The sequence below is a fragment of the Asterias rubens genome, chromosome 9 (assembly GCF_902459465.1).
Source record: "Asterias rubens chromosome 9, eAstRub1.3, whole genome shotgun sequence".
In the NCBI taxonomy this organism is placed as follows: Eukaryota; Metazoa; Echinodermata; class Asteroidea; order Forcipulatida; family Asteriidae; genus Asterias; species Asterias rubens.
In genome coordinates, this window is record NC_047070.1 from 5,160,986 (window position 1) to 5,181,070 (window position 20,085).

The 20,085-nt window shown below is 38.5% G+C and overlaps 1 protein-coding gene across 6 annotated transcripts in view; it reads right to left on the reverse strand.

Moving 5' to 3' along the window:
- Positions 1 to 20,085, reverse strand: part of LOC117294468 (LIM domain-binding protein 2-like) — a 43,103-nt gene that overhangs the window by 1,633 nt on the left and 21,385 nt on the right. For 2 of the 6 annotated variants that reach the window (XM_033776888.1, XM_033776885.1), the window contains 5 exons: positions 13,648 to 13,770; positions 8,739 to 8,828; positions 8,078 to 8,201; positions 6,860 to 7,014; positions 4,883 to 4,981 (listed from right to left, as the gene is read on the reverse strand). In XM_033776888.1, the coding sequence (XP_033632779.1) occupies positions 4,883 to 4,981; positions 6,860 to 7,014; positions 8,078 to 8,201; positions 8,739 to 8,828; positions 13,648 to 13,770 (591 nt within the window). The remainder of the gene's footprint in view (positions 1 to 4,882; positions 4,982 to 6,859; positions 7,015 to 8,077; positions 8,202 to 8,738; positions 8,829 to 13,647; positions 13,771 to 20,085) is intronic. The other 4 variants (XM_033776891.1, XM_033776889.1, XM_033776887.1 and 1 more) reach the window with 3 other exon arrangements.

Below are 20,085 nucleotides of genomic sequence, written 5' to 3' on the forward strand. Positions count from 1 at the left end.
GCAGGGAGAACAGGTTAGAACAACTCGAACTCATCTCCGTTTTAAAATGAAAGGGTAAAATTTGGTTTTGTGTACTACGAATTCAGGGTTTGTTTTGGAAAACGTTTGTTTGATGAGTACACAATTTTGGGGAAAAGAGTAGTTTTTTCTTCTTCAATTTGTTTGTTTTACACTGTAATTTGACGGTCCTCCGGTTTGTAGGAATTAATTAAAATCTTTTCTAGGGAAATAGTGTGTTTCTAAATGATAAAATTAGGAGCTAAAATGTGAACATCCTGGTGCCAAAACTCTGATCACTTTGGACTTGGATCTGCAAGACTGGAAAGCCATTATTAAGTCACAGCCAGAAAATCGTTCTTTCAACTTTGACAAATAAATGTGGCTTGCACATTAATTTGTGGCCAAAAATAGCTCTTGTGGTTTCCATCCTTGCTTAATCCAACACATGCAAAGGGTTTCCATAAGCAAGAATAGAAAAGTGAGAACATTTCAGTAAAGCCATTGACAGATAAATTGCCTGACTTGTAAAATTTTAAATGAAAAGCAGTTTCATTAAAACAAAAATGATCAAACAATAGGTGCACCTTACATGACTAATTATGAAAAGCTTTCTCAATTAATCTGAATGATCCCATTTTAAAGAACTACACACTCATCCATAAAAGCTATTTTTAAAATGGTCTTGGAAAAAAACGGGGAAAAAACAAAACAATAGACAGACGTCATAGGCGGAGAGATAATTGGAAAGTCACATTAACTTTTAATAATCCACAACCTATTAAAACCGGTTATTAATAATTAATCACACATTAGCTTATTGGACATGAAGACTAATTGACTGACAGAAAAACACATCAACAACAGTATGCAAGATCATCTTTCATGGATGACATTTTTGCTTTTGTGTGCAACAATTAGACTAATTAAGCCATCACAAAACTCCATATCAGCCACTACCCACCATCCAACAAATGCAGCAGTTACCAAACAAAAGAGCTTCACTTGCGTGGTGCAGACTCAAAATTAAAACATTCAGAGCGTAATAGATAGTACCCAATAAACTTGGGAATTGGCTTTGAACTGCGCCAAACGTTCTCGTTTTGTTTTATGCAACCAAGTGGTTTACTGACAAATCATTCAGGAATATTTTTTTCAATGGCATTTCACAAAAACCGAAAAGCAGATATTGCATTAACAGAATGTGCATTAACAAAATGTTGCTGTAAAGAGTACCGACTTTGCATTGTTTGACGTCAAGTGGGAACCATCTTAGGTACAAGAGCAAATAATAAAGGATGCAGATTGTGGCCAGAAGAAAACACCAGGTTGACACTTATTCAGAAATTGATTCAATTGCCCCAAGCATTTTCTCATCTCCCACTACAACTCAAAGACAGTTTCGTACTTGAAATAAATAACCTGAGAGGTTCCTTTTTTCATTTTCAGAAAAGGGTGAGATTTATTGCTTGCATGGGAGAGTTTGTTTGGTTTTCATTTGCCGACAAATAAATAAAAAAAATTGGAAACTTGGAGAGAGCATTTTGGTTTTGAAGATTCTTTTTTACGTTCGAAATATTCTTCATGCTCTCAGACAGTGCATTTTTAATGAAATTTCAGAATGTATCAAAGTGGATTTTGGGGTCCATGAAAAGAGGTTGTGTTCATTTGGAAAAGTGGGTGTGGTCAATTGGAAAAGTGGGTGTGTACCATAGAAAAAAGGGGGTGTGAACAATAGGAAAAGAGGAACTTGTGGTCACCAAGGAGTGGAGGTTGTGGAAAATAAAAAAGTGTGTACACTGAAGAAAGAAAGATCTCATTATAGAGTGCTGTGGAAAAAGGAAATCAAAGACAAACAAAAGCTGAAGCATAAAGTTGACAAGTAAATGCGCTGACAAAAAGGAGGACACATTTATGGAAACTCAGAATCTGCGACAAAGGAATAAGAGGTTATCAAGAGAGAGACAAGACAGCCTGACACCAAGACTCAAGCTAAATCTAAACACAGACAAGCATGACCATACAAAGACATTAACAAAGCCGAGTTCCTTTCATTTGACACTTCGCCTAACCCAAGGAGTTCATCTCAAACCCAGTACAGGAGCAGTTTGGGTTAGATGGTAGTTTTGCCTAACCCCACCCCTTTAAATCCAATATTTTTCTTGGGAAACCAAAAAAAATTGTTGTTATTCTAAAATTTAAAAAAAGAATAAGTACTTTTATTAGCTCAAGTGTAAAAACATTGTATGGTAAACATGTTGATGACTGTTTTACAAACAATCTACATCTTTAATGGAGTTTGAAGTACCCAGCTCATACCCAGTTTGTGTCCAGTATTCTACCAAGGTAATCCCAATTAGCACCCAGTTAATACCTCATTTTTAAATACAGATATCCACTATGTACCAATTTTTGTACCCAGAAGTGAAATATTTGAAGGATGGGCAACGGAACAGTTTAAATTGACAAACATGTACATGTGGTCGACAGGAGAATGGGAAAGGCAGACCAGAATAGCAGAGACTGAGACACAGCAACACTTATCTCATGTGGTATTGGGGTATCGTTTTTACCAGTGATCACAAAATGAATATTAAAGTGCAGTTCATCTCATAAATCCCGTATAAGTGCAAAAGAGACTGAAACGTTTCTTCAATCAACGGTTTCATGCCTTACACAAGGTAAAACAAATACAAAAACCAGTGACGCTCCTTTCCAACCCTGTTTTCTCAGATGGTCCTAGATGGTACATACCACCCAATGAGTAAGACATTGACCGACCAACAGAGAAAGGCCTCCAATTCCTACTCGCCCACTGTACTGTCATTCTTTTTTTTTCTTTTTACAACAAACTATCCTATATTTCCCAAAGAATTTGACCATTATTAACAGTTTATTTTTCTTTCCAACATGTCCAAGGAAAGAAATCTTCAACCTGTCCTTTTCACATCAAAAAGTAGTAATACCAGGTAGATGAAGGGGAGAAGAAATGTCAAACTCGGTGCCGAGTGGCAGTTCAGTAAAAGTGTTTAGTAAGTGTTTGTGTTAGAGTACTAGTACCACCCACATACTCAGATTCAGAAAGCGTGGTTACAAGACCATTTAGTCTGCAAGTGCCGCTTTTAAGGGGTTTTGATACCTTTTGTACCTGAAGGTAAAGTTTTTGGCCATGCCATGAATCCCTACTCACTGTGAATGAAGATAGGTGTAATAAATTTTACCTGTAGAAGTTTCAACCTCATTAGATGTTAAAAAAAATTTTTACAGAGAAAAAGTGAAAATCACAGAGCAATGTTTTCAGGAGAATCCAATCAATCCATTGTACATGCTAAAATAATTTTGTTTTGTTTTCAGAAGAAAAACAAATTCGGGAGAATTATTTTCTTGAAATTGTTTTACCCATTTCTCAAAAGCAAGTAATACATATGTACACAAGGGAAGCTTTCTACATACCATCATTATCTTCAATGTAAGTTTATTATAAATCTGTTGGCGTTTGTCTTTTGTGTCCTACATAAAGTACCCTTAAACCCATCACAGGGTGAGCGCAATAAATGAGGCTCCCTGTGAGCCTGAACGAGTCTGACTATCATCTCATTTTATTTAATTTGTTTTCTTCTTTTGTTTTGTTTTTGGTTTTTACTGGGCCTTGATCACCCATCAGGGTGGATATGCGAATTACAAGTCTTTATTATTATCATTATTATTATTTTTATATTAGTAAGAGGATTGGTACTGTAGCAGAGTTAAACACAAGCAAGAGGATTGGTAGCAGAGTTAAACACAAGCAAAGTTTAGACCAGCAAACAGAAAAGCATCAAGGCGTCAGTGCAAATAAAAAATCATTCCAACACAAATATTCCTGGGCTTTAAGTTTGTTTTATCGCAGAACTATCACAGCAAATCAAACGAGTGGAACTCTCTACCACAAAACCTTGAGGTGAACCTGGAATGAAGTTATTGCAACAAAAATTATTGTCACAAAAGTTTTGGACGGAGGGCAAACAACAACAAAACAATTATTGTGAGCAGAAGACTTGCAATGCAATTGAATATTTTGCCCAGGAGGATCACGGTTCTAGAATTATACAAATTATCAACATTTTTGCTAACTAAATACTCTTCAAGACTGATAAAGGCGATTTAAAAAATAACATATACTTCACAGAAAATAATAATAATAATAATAATATTAAAGAAATGTACTGCGCATATATCCACCCTGCTGGGTGTCAACGGCAGTTTATTACTTTGTTTTTGTTTCTTCTTTTTTTTTTTTTTGGGGGGGGGGGGGGTGCAATTGATATCAAATGATTGCGCCAGTTCCTTCAGTAAAATGTTCTCTGGCAGCAGTTTGTTGCAGAGTTTAGTAGTAGTTTCATACATTCCGTTTCCTATGCTCTTCATGTTAACTGTTCAAGCTTTTAGTTGTGACAGACTTTAGCAAAACCAGGCATTTTGGAGACAATCATGTTTAGTTGTTGTTTTCTTAACTATACGAAAAGTCACCCTAGAAAATAGGTAACCTCTATCTTTGATAAAACTCCACTTTTTCCCTCTCAACACTGTACTAAAAAAATAAAAATCACAATTAAGGTTAACCATGTTGGATTCATACTCGTTTTTGCTGAAGTCTGTTTACATATACATACATTATCACCATGCAGTCATGCATGCTTTAAGCACATTCAATTAAAATGGGTTATTCTGGGTTACAATGCTCTACCAACAAACACACACAAACACTAACAAAAAAAGTTGAGAGGGGCAAATCTTCCGTTTTCCCTTCGGATGAGAAATATTTTTTGGTGAGAAGAAAGTTGTTCTCTTAAGAAAACAAGAACTTTTTTTCCTTTGGAAATAGGAAGAGGAAGGAGGTGGATACCTCGGCAACGGACTCGTGGATCCACGGAGGCATGGGGACGGGCTGTGGTGAGCTTGGACGGTTTCTTTTGCTCTTGTGTCGGCCCGCCGGCCCGTTTCGCTAGAGGGAGGAAAAGAAAGCATTCAAGAAAGAAATAGAGACAGATATCCCCGGGATGTTTTGTGCTTCTCTGGTTTTATCATGTTCCCCCTTCCCGCATCTCTTAAAGGGAAGGTACACGTTTGGTAATTACTAAAAACAAATATTAACTTAAAAACTGACTTGGTAATGAGCATTGGAGAGCTGTTGATGGTATAAAACATTGTGGGAAACGACTCCCTCTGAAGTATCGTAGTTTTTGAGAAAGAGGCAATTTCTCACTAAAATATTAAAAGAACTCTAGCTAGAAGTCTTTTATTCCTATCTGAAAGCACTCAAATTCGTCCAAAAAGTTGTTTTTTTCTTTCATCATTTTCTCGCAACTTCGATGACCGATTGAGCCCAAATTTTCACAGGCTTGTTATTTGATGCTTATAATGGGATACACCAGGTGAGAACGCTGGTCTTTGACAATCACCAAACGTGTACAGTGCCTTTAACGACCTGAGACCAGGATGAGCTAGTTTTATTTTTTTCAACTGAAGACTTTTGCGGTTGTACCCGCAAGTTTACTATTTATTTATAGTTCCTTGTTATTTCTTCACACCATGCAAAGCTTCAAACAATACTGACTGATGACTTGTTGAGAAGGGGGGAAATTAAACAGTTTCAAGCCTACATCCGTTTCAGCTCCAGGATGAGGTTGCAATGGCCCCCGGAAAAATAGTTTATTGTAGCCGACTTGTGTACCTATGTGTGTGTTTTTAATGGGTATTTAAAGTCTTTGATAATCAACAATCAACTGATACTCATCACCTTTGGTTCACACAAAAAGTAGACACACTCTAAAGTGAATGACTGTATGAATGTTGGTGACGGAACTGATTGATGGGTTTGAAATTGTATCTGAACAAGATAAAATTGGTGCTTGCATTTTTGTATCATAAAAAATTCACAATGGGAAGGGATGGATATTGGAGTAGATCTTTGTGTATAGATAATTTGTTTATTCCTTGATAAGGAAAAAGAGGAAAATCTCTCCGTGCTTTGTGGTTTAATTTACAGATATGATTTATTGATTGCGGACATTTCAAAAATGAAAATGATACGCTATCATTTCAGTTTGAATAGAGACTTTTAGAACCCACCGAGGGAGTGGACATACATTTTCATGTGACTTCTGCAGTCTGTGGCTTACCGAGGAATTCGGTATCGATTCTAAGCAATCATTGGGATGTCATTGGTTTTAAGGAGCGACCATAATGGAAAAAAAATCTAAAACATAGTGATTTGGGGTTTAAAAGTAAGTATGTTTTGGGGGATTTTGATATATATATTTTAAAAAATCTCAGAGCAAATGGTTAGATCAGGCTGATTTGAACATGCATGTGTTAGTCCGTGCAGGCAGTTGTTATTATAAAAATGTTTTCCATTCCACATTGCATGCTCATCGCCAACACGATAAAAAACACTGTGAAAGAAAACATGGCGTTTTGAAATACACGTCATCATCATTATACATAGAGCCACATGTGTCATCCGCCTTTGTTCTTTCAATGGGGACGTTTAGGGTCGGAAAGGGCGGTGACATAGTCCCTACTAACCCACCATTAAAGGGTCTGTTTACGTTTGGTAATGACACTGAAATCAATAAAAACTTACTTGGTAAGCAGTACAACAGCTTTGAAAAGTTTATTGCATTTTGAGAAACTGCAGTTATGAAAAAAAGATGTCGCTCTTTATATCAACAAATTTGAATCCGAGTAGTAATACTGACATTAATATTTCTCAGTTAATTCAAATTGCAGAATATTCTTCCTGCAAGGCCACAAACACTCCAGATTTGAGGAAGGGGGAGGGGGGGGGGGTGGGTGAGAAATCTGGAAACTCAAAACTTACTGTGGGTACACCCTCAGGTGTGGTGGATATTGTGTAGCTACCGGGAGAGGATTTCTTCTTGGAGCCACCGGACGGTAGACCATTCCCGCCTCCAGGGGGCATGCTGTTGGAGGATTTACGCTTCCGACGCTTGGTCTGTGTTCTATTGGGTTCTGCTGATTTAGAGATCAAGTTCTGCTGTTAAATGCGGAGTTCTCTCTCGGTCAAAGAAAGTTCCCTAAATGCCTCGCTGTGTACCTGTGTCCAGGCCTCGAGATGACCCACGGCACACACAGCAATTGCTGTATTATGGTGCACTGTGCTTTTGCTTTGGTGCCCTCTACAAGGTTCCAGTACAAACTTACATTTTCCCCAAAGACGTGCCCCCTTATTACCAGAGGAATTTCGCTGTGACCCTTCAAAAACTAAGTTCAAGGTCCGAGTGTTCCTCCCCGTGCCCTTCCAAAGACTTGAAGCAGCCCACAATGCTAGAACTCAGAGACTACTTTGCTAATTATGTTTACCATTATCACCACCTCGCTGTGAAGATGTACCATAACGGAAATAATAATCCCTAAAAAGAAGTGCCCCTTGATTTACCTCTGTGTTCCAATTTGGATTTGTGGATGGAATCATGGCACATTTGTGAGAGTGCTGCTTTCTTGTCAGTTTGCTGATTGAGTATTTGTCACTTCCATCGTTTATTTAAATTTTTACCACCTCACTTTGTTCAGCAAGAGAAACACTGCTGTAAATATCATGATCTTTACATCCCCCCCCCCCTTTTTGAAATGAAATTTTCACAGGTTAGTTTTACTCTATATATTTTAATTCAAATTGGATTAAAACAATCGAACAGTTAAACCAAAAAAATGATATACTATAAGAAATGTTTAATGGCAAAGCAACAACCAAACTTGTTGTGTAATGTAAATTGTCATGATATTCTTTTGTCCAACAGCTGGGCAAAAATATCTCCCATTTCATGATGGACCACACAGGAAGAAACTAATGCCCTCTGCCATAGTCTCATTTGGACTTTATTTCGCAGTAAAGACCTCTCAAAGAGTCCAATATCATCATGAAATTTTATAGACCCCTTGCTGAGATCAAATGGTGTGTCATGCCACGCACACCTCTTAGCCAATAAAAGGTCTTTCCTTTAACCTCAACGAGGGCGCTGTTTGACGCAATGGGTCTATAACATGTTCCAGACCTGTCCTCTCTTCAAAACCATACCTGGGGGTGTCACCATTCGTCGCCATTTCTGGAAGAGAGTTGCTGTCAAACAATCCCTGGGGCTGAGGGTGTAGGCCTTGTGACGCGACATCAGCTCCTGCATGGGCTCCAAAATCACACACAGCTGTGCAAAAGGGAGAGAAATAATAACGGAGAAAATTACAACTTAACCGCTCGGACGACCGTTGAAACACGACTTGATCTGCCAACGTCAAAGTCTCCACATCTGTCAAAATTAGATTTTCTTTTTGAGAGGGGAGGGGGGCTCGTAATTTTGGGGAAGAGGCCAATTTGCATGTTAAGGGCTTCAATTAAGTTGCAGACACTACGCCCGTCAAAGTGAATTACGGACAGAGAGTGGCTACCGGTTAGGGATACTGGCCTACTTTCTGGGCCTGGGTACTTTGCTAGTAGCGTTGGACTGTCACATTGAAAACCCCCTTTTTTCAGGCTTTTCCTTTTTTTTTCTCTTTTTTCTTTTAGGGGGAAGGTTTACTGCAATACATCATCTGTAATCTTGCTTCACAAACTGATTTAAAGTTTTAGGAATAGTTCCTACAAATCCTTTCAAACAGCTAATGTACTTGGCACAAAATACTGGTTGGGGCATGTAGGGATGCTGGTAAAATGCCAGAGACATAAGAGATTTTCAACCACTTACCCTGAGATAGTTGAGTGTAACGTTGGTGAGTCCTTGTCTGGTGATGTTCTTTGAGAGTTGCTCCATCATTGCAGGGTCCTGGGAGTGATACTGTCAGGGAACAGAGATAACAGGTAGATGGAAAAGGGGAAGGATAGAAGGGAATAGGAATGGTTGGAATGGGTGAGAGGGAGGGTAGGGGTAGGTGAAGGGTACAGAGATGGGTGAGGTGGGTGAGGTGGGTGAGATGGGTACGAGGTAGGGTAGATGAAGGGAACAGAGATGGGTGAGATGGGTACGAGGTAGGGTAGGAGAAGGGAACAGAGATGGGTGGAATGGGTATATGAGGTAGGGTCGAAGAAGGGAAGAGCGATGGGTGGAATGGGTATGAGGTAGCATAGGAGAAGGGAAGAGCGATGGGTAAGATGGGCGAGGGTAGGGTATGAGAAGGGTACAGAGATGGGTGGAACAAGTACGAGGTAGGGTAGGAGAAGGGAACAGAGATGGGTAAGATGGGTACGATGTAGGGTAGGAGAAGGGAACAGATTTGGGTGGAATGGGTGTGAGGTAGGGTAGGAGAAGGGAACAGAGATGGGTAAGACGGGTGAGGGTAGGAAAAGAAAAGAGGGCAGAGGGGTGTCAGGTAGATAGATAAGAGGTAGGATAAGAGAGAAGGGAAAAACAGCAACAAATTGAGACGTCATTGGTTTATTCTTCCAGACACAGGTATGACTTTGGGAAGTCTACAAGTGGTGGACGGATTTTAACAAGGTAAAAAAAAGCAAGTAAATTTTCAAAGTGTCTTGGAAATGTTTTTATTTTTTTATTTGGGGATTACTTGTTCACTGTGCATGTTAGTCTTTATTTTGATGCTTAATGTTCTCTTGTTTCATTTTGCCTTCGTTCCAAGTTCATTTTTATGCTTTATTTTATCAACTTAAAGTACAAGTAGCTTGCACAAAAATATATTGTTCAATTGTACAGTCCCCTGCCCCACCACACGAGGCTTTCATGTTTGACAGCTCCAATCAACAATCAATTTTTAATCACGTTGAATGATTCACCAAGGTTGGACAGGTTACCCCAGTGGTGTACCACTTAGACAGATTGGCCACATGAATAATTCTCCCCAGTTGTTTGTGTTCCACAGGTTTTCTCGATACTATAATTATCTCACGCAAGGGCAAGGTGGGGTGGGGGGGGGGATATGGCTAATCCTAGATGTACACCAAGGTAATCCAATTGTTCAGTGTTGAAATGCAATCAGGAAGATTAGTTTCCCCTACATTTTGTACTACTAGACATTTACACGCACACTTAAGTGGTGGGTGTACTGGTATGCGGTTTAAAGTCAGATGACGCAAAAGATGCACTGTCAAGTGTGATGTCTAATTTGAATTGAGGCAGGAGGACCCGTTTTTGTGGCGCTGCATGCTGTGGCATTCTGCGCTTATGGTATACAGAATCACACGCTTTACAATAAAGCAAATTCTTGACACAGCCCTAAAAGCTGTGCCCCTTCAAACGCCAAGTTCAATGCCTGCACAATCCAACAGTGTTGTTTGATTCTGTTGGACTTACAGGACTGCACTAGTAAACTGATCATGCTTAACATGGGATCAGGCATGCCACCATAATCAGAGTCTAACAGTATGGGTGTTGAGTTACGGTGTGGTGTTGGATTTTGTAAAAAGTGAGGGAAGATCCTCAATAAATCACTCATGGGAGATAGGGTTAATCGTTTTGGTTTTGCGTTTTTTGTTCTTCTGCTGAAAGGCTTTGTGAAACAGGAGCTGAACTGATACCTCTTTGCATGATGTGTGTGGGGAAAAATATTAAAAAACTAAACTGAACTCTTGCTGCAAGTCCTACATCAGGCATGATGGTTGGAAAAAAAAGTGAACAAATCTTCCCAACTACTATACCAAGAACAAATGCTTACATGTAACTACTGTACACCAGGGGTCGATTTCTCAAAGATTTAGGAATAGTCCTAATGTAGGACTAGTCCTAGGAGACTTAAAAGCTTAAGGCCAGGCCGAAGTTAGGACAAATAACTTGTCCTAACTCGAGATGAGATAAGACTTGTCTTGTTACTCTTTGTGAAATCCACCCCCGAGTTGCCAACATTTTCATCTTGCAATCGGGGAGATTTTGTCAGACAGTCAGAATCAGCTTGGGCGATGTAGATTTATTTTATTCACGATATATCGTTTACAATATATCGCGATATTCGATATAATCGTGATTAATTAAATTTGACATCATCAGTCTTCAAACTCCCAGTGAAAGTTGTAGAAGCGACAGTCCTAGCATAAGAGAGGTGTTCTAATGACCTATTCTTCTGGTTTTACTCCAAACCAATGGGGTGCAAGATGTCTCGGCTAGGAAATACATCGCAATACTTAACCGACTGCGATACTTAAGCGATATCACGATACTTAATCGATATCGCGATATATCGATATTTCGATTAAAACCAAATCGATCCGATATCGAAATCGATTCCAAATTAGTATCGCGATATTTGATAATATCGCGGTATCGCCAAAGCTTAAGTTAGAAAGATATTTTTAAAAATAACATTCAATGTTATTTAACAGGGAAAAGGTTTCCATAATCAGGGAGATTTTCAAATTTGTTCATCAGAACATGGAAAGATTTATTCATATCAGGGAACTTTCCGCAGAATCAGGGAGAGTTGACAGCTCTGCTAGTTACAGTATGATGGTATAGGCTTTGAGAGATTATATTCAGGCAATTAAAAAACTCTCAATGGGAAATTAATTAAAGGCAAGGTGGGGGTGGACACTATTGGTAATTACTCAAAATATTTATAAGAATAAAACATTAGTTGGTAATGAGTAATGGGGAGGGGTTGGTAGTATAAAACATTGTGAGAAACGGCTCCCTCTGAAGTGGAGTACTTTTCAAGAAAAAAGTAATTTTCAACGAATTTGATTTCGAAACCTCAGATTTGGAACTTGAGGTCTCGAAATCAAGCATCTGAAAGTGCACAACTTCGTGTAACAAGGGTGTTTCTTTCTTTCATTATTATCTCGAAACTTCGGCGACCGATTGAGCTCAAATTTTCACAGGTTTGTTATTTTATGCATATGTTGAGATACACCAAGTAAGAAGACGGGTTTTTGACAATTACCAGTAGTGTCCATTGTCTTTAAAAATAGGAAGATACAAAACAAAATAATGAGATCCCTGACAATAATTGTTTCCCATAAAACATTTTGTTTCCCTTTCAAATACAACAAGGAACATATTTTTCAGGAAGGCCAGTTGCGATGTGCAATGTGCCTGCAATTCAGTCGGTTTTAACAAATCCTACTTCCTTAAAAGGTAAAAGAACTTTTCCACTTAGTCATTTCAGCACCACAGGATGACTTCTTCGAGACGGCATCATCCCTAAAATATTCTCAGCCAGAACTTTTGTTGGGATCAATCAAACTTAAAGGGCTACATTCAGAGAAATTTCATCACCACAGATTTTTTTTCCCATATGATTTTCTTCTTTTTTCTCAACGATGCAGGAGTTAATCTACAAATAGAATTCGCTGTGATTCGATTTTCCATGCGGAAGTGAAGTACATCAAATACCACTCAATCTGATTACGGAGGACGGGACAGGTATCCCTGCATTTCTAGCCACTGGATCGAAGATGGTCAGAGGGAGGGAGGGAGGGGGGGGGGGGTGGCTAGGTGAGCTGCATTGATTAGTCAACACTCATTTTGCTAAAAGCAATTGGCAAAGTGGGCGAAAGAAAAAAGTTGTTTTCGATCGCCGGACAGGGGGACTACATAATATATGACAGGGGGATGGTAATTTACTGGATTAGTTTTTTATCAAGGACTGAACAAAAAAAGAAGATGTAGGGAAACTAAAAATGGATTGGCAATAAAGGGGATGGTGGTTTTTATTTTATCTCATGATGACAGTCGTGGGGGAGCTGGCGGTACTTGTTAAATCGTTAACTGGTTAATGCACTTGTTCTAATTGAGCCGAACGAATGAAAAAATGGATTTATCATCATCCGGACTAAAGTGTGCTTTCATTTAAAGACTTCCAAACTGATCGCGAGGTCGTCTAAAAGCAAACAACCCTTTCATGCAGGTGCACAATATTATATTATTTTTCAATTGAAAAGGTTAACTAGCAACAGAGTACTACATTTGCTTTCCATAAACACCACAAGATTTGATACCATTAAAGATGGGGATTCATCTAGGTACGTGTCTAAATAGGACTGTGGTTTGAGTGAGGGTGGGGGGAAGCAATAGATTCTCAAAGTTAAATGACAGATTATCCATAACTTCCAAGATTATTTTCAAGATTATCAACTCCGCGGTAGTAGAATATATTAATTAAAAACAGTTCTCTAAAGAACAAACTCTACACCTTACAAGTAGATACACACATGGTGTTACTGGAAACCAAGTATACGTATAGAGACCAGTTCCTTTATAAAGCACCTTTTAAAGGCAGTGAACACTATTGGTAATTACTCAAAATAATTTTTAGCATAAAAACTTACTTGGTCACAAGTAATTGGGAGAGGGTGATAGTATAAAACATTGTGAGAAACGGCTCCCTCTGAAATAACGTAGTTTTTGAGAAAGAGGTAATTTTCCACGAATTTGATTTTGCGACCTCAGATTTAGAACTTGAGGTCTCGAAATCAAGCACCAGAAAGCACACAACTTTGTGTGACAAGGGTGTTTTTCCTTTCATTAGTATCTCGCAACTTCGATGACAGATTGAGCTGTTATTTTCTGCAAATGTTGACATACAGCAAGTGAGAAAACTGGTCTTTGACAATTACCAACTGACCAATAGTGTCTACTGTCTTTAATGGTTTACAAGGTGCTGTAGCACTATAATTACATACAACCAATCAAGAGATGGTTGAGCACTAACCTGCATGGCCACTACACTCCTGGGGATTAGTTCTCTATGTTGACGAATAGCGAAATGCCACGACCTGATGCGCATCAGGTCGTCAAAAGTGAACTCCACGACAAGCCGGCCTTCTGTGCAGACCTGGAAAGTTGGAAGAGAAAGAAAAAGAAAAGAAAAACATTATTGAAAACGTGAAGTCAATAAAATGGATTTGGTGTGCTTTTTTAAAGATTTTCTTTGTAATATTGCCTTTACAACATGTATGTAACTGTTTCTGTATGCTAATTTTTTAGTACATGTTTTATCTACTTTTTCATTTTTATCTTTAGTTTTTAGAAATTTTTCATCTAAAGTGCGGTTTATCATTTTTGTAGAAATCGCACAATACAAATCTCTAACTATCAATAGACCATGGAAACTCTGTTTACAATAAGTGTGATCTTTACATTATTTGGGTATTCTGGCAGGTAAGATACTGCACTGGTCATAAATTATGGGAAAGCTGACATTTTGTGTCATAACTTCCACATAAATCCAAGAGTTATGAAAGTAAAAGCTTGTCAAGTTTTGAGATGTGCCCCCTTTCATCATATCAAAAGTGGATAAGAATTAGACAGTGCAATCTCCATAAAATATAAGATTTTATGTGTTCTTCCATTGAGCTGTGTACAAATCATGCCTGCAGGAAGTCCAGGCTCTGTGGCTCTTTTGTAAACATACTGTGACATCACAGGTCACCTCATCTATATCAGTACAACAGTACCTGTGTATTAACAAATCACAGGTCACATCGTCTATATTAGGTAGTACAACAGCACCTGTGTAGTAACAACAGGGCCCTACGTCATAGAGCTGCTTCGGCTTTAACAATTTTCAACAGGATGGGTCTATTCATGCCCCCCCCCCTCTCTTCCCCCGGTGAAAAACATTCTGAGGTCCAGAAACGACGCATCTTATCTCAGCACACCTCCTGCGTTGTACAACCCGTCCACTGGGTAACTCAGGATGCACTGTGTGGAAGTTGATAAACTGAACGGGCTGCGTGATTCAATAGTTAACTACCAATTAAGAATCGATATCATGCTTTGAGTTATGGGTGATGCACTCTCTGGACCAATTCAGAGTTAATATAAATGTAGATTGAAGTGTTGGATGGGGCACTTCGTTTCAATCACTGGCGTGGGAAGTACATGCAGGGTTCTACCAAGGATTTTTTCAAAACATCCTGGACCCAAATTTTGGAATTGAATTGAGAATTTTGGAACGTTTTCTACTTGGTGTTTATCTTGGTTTGAAAATGCCTTAAAGGAACGTTACTGAATTGGTAAGAAAACAAAATCGTGAAGATCACAGATTTACATCAAACTTATACGGTCTAATGATGATGATAGTAGAAAACATCCCTTGAAATATTTCTGCCTGAAATGCCATATTTGATGAGAAATAAATAATTTAACTTTGCATTTGGAGTTTATCGCTCAGTGAGCGTTTTATTCCTTTTTTTTAGCGTCAATGTCATGCAAAATGTGTAATCGGTTTTTCACTATTTCCTCGTGACCCAGATGGCCAATCGATCTCAAACTTCTACAGGTTTGTCAGTTTATGTATATGGTGGATTACATAAAGTGCTTACACTGCCAGCAACTGTTTCGTTAGCAAAACAAATTCTGTAATGTTCCTTTAATGTGCATTCTGGAGCATTTTAAAAACTGTGGGGCGTTCTGGACCATAAATGTTTAATTGGAGGAGGTCTTCGGAACATTTTCTAGTTGGTGTTAACCTTAGTTTTAAATTCCCTAATGTGCACTCTTGAGCATTACAAATGGCTTCATCTTTAGACTTTTGTGAAATCCGTCTTTAATTTATTTTAGTTTCTATTGGCTGAAATTTGCGTGTATCAGCTAATAATTCGTGCAGACCAACCCCACACTTTAGCATCTGACAATCTGCAGTAACAACGTTCCTGTTCTAATATACACATGTTTACATGTTTACATTAAAGTGTTTTAATTTGAATGTCGTCTGAGGTTTTTTTTTCCCTCAAAACTACAAGGTGGACATTGGCACTGAGAATCAACATTTTGGGTGAATCATGACTAACGAATGCTCAAAAAAAGACCAAGATGTCAACACATTCCCTTGCCTTGAAACGCTCTAGTGGAAATTTACAATTTCCTCATATATAGAGGTGCCCTTTATCGAGGAGAAAATGCCTTGTTGCCCTTTGCTTTCCCTATCAAGAACATACTGTACAGTAGCAAGTAATCTTGAAACTGTGTGAGTTTGATGTTAATCTGTGGACATTGTGTTTTGTGTCCTACAAAAAGGACCCAGACCCTTTAAGACATTGTAAGCAGTTTACGTACTTTGCTAATTTTTTTTCACTAGCCTGCCTAACTACACCGTCTACTGCTACATGTACATGTACACGTAAGTTCAACCAGCACCCTGCAATCTATGACAAGAATGACAAGAACATGTACAGTATGTGTACAGTCGATGTACATGTAGCCTGCTTGGGAAAACCATGTTCAGCAATAAACTTTTGTCTTAAGTGATTTTTGTGTGATATTTTCATGTCAGAAAACATTTAAGCAGTTTCCTAGCCTGCCAAACTACAGCATACTGTTCAAACAGTGTGTACAATCAGGGGCAAGATCGATCAGCTCCCGGTTCCATGACACAAACACTGCCTTAGGAAAACTGTGTATATCGATTATCATTATGTGTGTCTCACCTCCACTCAGCATTTTCATAGGGGGGCGCGCTCCCTACTTAATTGAAATGTAATATCACCTCACAACACTGAGCCCTGTTGATTCTTGTCAGGGGATCGGGACTGAAGCCAGGGAGAGCAGGTTGTGCCTGCCCTCTTGCCTCGTGACCCCCCATTAATTTGTCTGGACTGAAAGGGATCTAACGCGATTAACGAAGGCTCTTCGTTGCTTGTTCAAATTTGCGTGCCCTGGATGACACGGTGGAAGGGTGGCTTCTGCTGATAGCAAACAATGTAGTAAGACACTTCTTGAGATGACTTGTCTTTTCTTAAAGGGAAGGTACACTATTGGTAATTGTCAAAGACCAGTGTTCTCACTTGGTGTATCTCAACATATGCATAAAAGAACAAACCTGTGAAAATTTGAGCTCAATTGTTCATCGGAGTTGGGAGAAAATGATGAAAGAAAAAACATCCTTGTTGGCCGAATTTGTGTACTTTCGGATAGGAATATAAGACTAGCTAGAAGTCTTTTATTATTTTAGTGGGAAATTACCTCTATTTCAGAATCTATGCTACTTCAGTGGGAGCCATTTCTCACAATGTTGTATACTATCAACAGCTCTCCAATGCTCGTTACCGAGTCATTTTTTAAATTAATTTTTGTTTTGAGTAATTACCAAACATGTACCTTCCCTTTAATGTACTTTGTATTCAATTTTTGTTTTTCAGTGTGGGATTTGATTTGGGTGGGGGGGGGGGTTCCTACTTTTTGTAGGTGTGCTGGTAATTTCATCAAGTAATAGCACTTTAATTTAAAGCTCTGAAGATTTTTCAAGGTTAGAAATTGTATTTATTAATTATCTGAATGCAAGTGCAGGTACGAAGTTCTCTCAATGTTTTTTTTTTTTTTTTTTTTACTGTGAGATATTCTGGACAAATTTTGGCCGAAGCTCGCTGAATTTATACAAAACAAGGTCTTCGGAATGTTTTCTACTTGGAGTTTATTGTGGTTTTAAAGGCAGTGGACACTATTGGTAGTTACTCAACATAATTACATGTATTAGCCTCAAACCTTACTTGGTAATGAGTAATGGGGAGCTATTGATAGTATCCAAATATTGAGTAGCTCAGAGTGGAATGGGAGGAATATTATCGCTCGGTAAAATTTTGACTGTTCCATTTCACGAGGCGAAGACGAGTGAAATGGAACAGTCCAAATTTTACCGAGCGATAATTTGCCTTCCATTCCACGAATTAAAGCCACTCAATATTTGTTTTATATAACTGACATACAGATTCTTGTCATTTGAAGTATGTTAAAAGTATAACATGAAAAATCACTGGTACCGCGTTTGCGGCAACAATGCACAAATTTAATAGCAGTCGGATCACAACCTTTTGCACAGGTGCTCCTTTGTTTTAGCAGCGGCGCGGCGGCGCTGTACTGCTCAAAAACATTGGGAACAAGAATGATCCTAACTGTTGAATGGGAAATGCTATTCCCCATGGGCGAAAATGTCTTTTTGATCGCCCGTGCGGATGGGAGTAATAGTGAATGTCACGTGAAGTAAGTTCCACCAATCAAATGAGAAATGACAAGGATCTGTATGTCAGTTATAATATAAAACATTGTGAGAAACGGCTCCCTCTGAATAATGTGGTTTTCGAGAAAGAAGTACTTTTCCACGAATTTGATTTTGAGACCTCAGAATTAGATTATGAGGTCTTGAAATCAAGCATCTGAAAGCACAAAACTTGTGCATCAAGGGTGTTTTTCTTCCATTATTCTCTCAAAACTTCTACGACCAACTGAGCTTAAATTTTCACAGGTTTGTTATTTTATGCATACATCTGTACATGTTCTGATACAGCAAGTGAGAAGACTGGTCTTTGGCAATTACCAATAGTGTCCAGTGTCTTTAAGAGCCCTAACTGTGCAATCTGGAGCATTCTACAATCTATACTACATGTACATTTTACATGTACGTTCTTCCCTCAGTTTTTATTTGTAAAGGGGGGTGTAAGAATCCGCAATCCAGCGCAGTTCTTCTATACTTCACGTCCCATGATGATGTGTGCAATTCAGACTGTACTGTCAACAAACGTGAAGGAAGGTTCCTGGGAAAACTAGAGTTTCAGTCATCCCCCCAAAAATATCATAAATAATGTCCATAATCTCAGGTGATTTTTCAAAAAGGTCATGTGGTACATTGACAAGAATTTCTTTGCAAAAGATTTCACAGGGTTGATCACACGACCTTTGCGAGCTGATTGCGAACTGAAACGCCATCGAGCGATACCACATGTGCCACCCCCTACAACTATCAGTCGCATGACCTGTCTGCTGTGCGATGGGTTGAAATTGACAATTCCATTCATTGCAAGAGGGGATTTTAAAGTAAACAATTTATTATCAGAGCATGTTAAGGCTGTGGTTATCTGAACTTTCTTCTCTTGGCAGTTGACATGTTTTATTTTAACGATGAAAATCATCAATGGAAAACAAAATTAACGAATATGAAAATAGAGCACTTAAAACGTTGTTGCTAGTGTTGTTTTATTTCCGGTCAGTGAGTTTATAACTTTTTTTTTTTTTTCGAAGGGGGTATCCTTCAATCACCCTTTAATTTTTTAAATGTGTAAGTGGTACTTTATTGCTTAAATTTTACTTTGACCTGGGTGGGGGATGGCAACAGTGCTGTCTTCTTCTTGAAACATAAATTCTATGATTACTCTTAACAGCAGAACTATAGGTAAAGTTTTGTCATTGTGCTTTTCTGCAAGACTGCATCATTTCCAATCTTCTACTTTCCCAAGAAAAAAATATTTTGAACCAACGCCTCGCCAAAAAGAAGAAGAAAACCAAAAATTAAGACGGTTGGTCACGACGAGTGCACTTCTTGAAGATTTCCCACAGGATATAAAATGACACTGAAGAAAATATTAAGTTAAAGAGTGCATTACGCTGATTACGTCGTGCGATTTTCGTCCGATGTGGAGTTGTACACTGAGCCATTGTGATACTGAACAATGAGTAGTAAAGTAGGATAATAATGAGGAATGTACGACCACATGATCCACGGTGTACAATCAGTGTGAACTCTCATCTGGTCCTCCGAGAATTTGCTGAAGGATGCCACGGACGAGACCTTTCTCGTTTATTTTTGTGTACCCGCAGTAGTGAGAAATGTTTTGGGTTGAATTATTTCACGTTTTGTGTTGAAAGCGAGCACGTTAGTGGATTGTTTGGCAACGCTTGAAAATTCAAGGTTGTCTTTTTTTTTTGGGGGGGGGGTTTCTTTTTTCCCTGTATGATGTCTTAAGAAAACGATTACGAGGATGTGTAAAACATTGGCAAGTTTGAAAAAATAAATGTTCACAGATTTGCACAGAACTTATGTACATACATCAATCAATCAATCAATCAATCAATCAATCAGAAGACATTTATAGTGTCAAATCCAAACAGAAATCGGTGCTAATGGATTACTTGAAATTGATTACATGTACAACACATATTGTTAAAAAGAAATTGTAACATTGAGCAGTTTCTTGAAGATATGAAATGTCTTTTTAAAAGCATCCTTGTGATTTAGAAGATAGTTCTATTCTTTTGAACAATGGCAGGTACATGTATACAGATGGTCATGGTGGAAAACTTTCCTTAAAATATTTGTTCCTGACATGCTATCAGTATGCTCTGATCGCCTTCAGTATTTTGTTTTTTAATGTAAAAA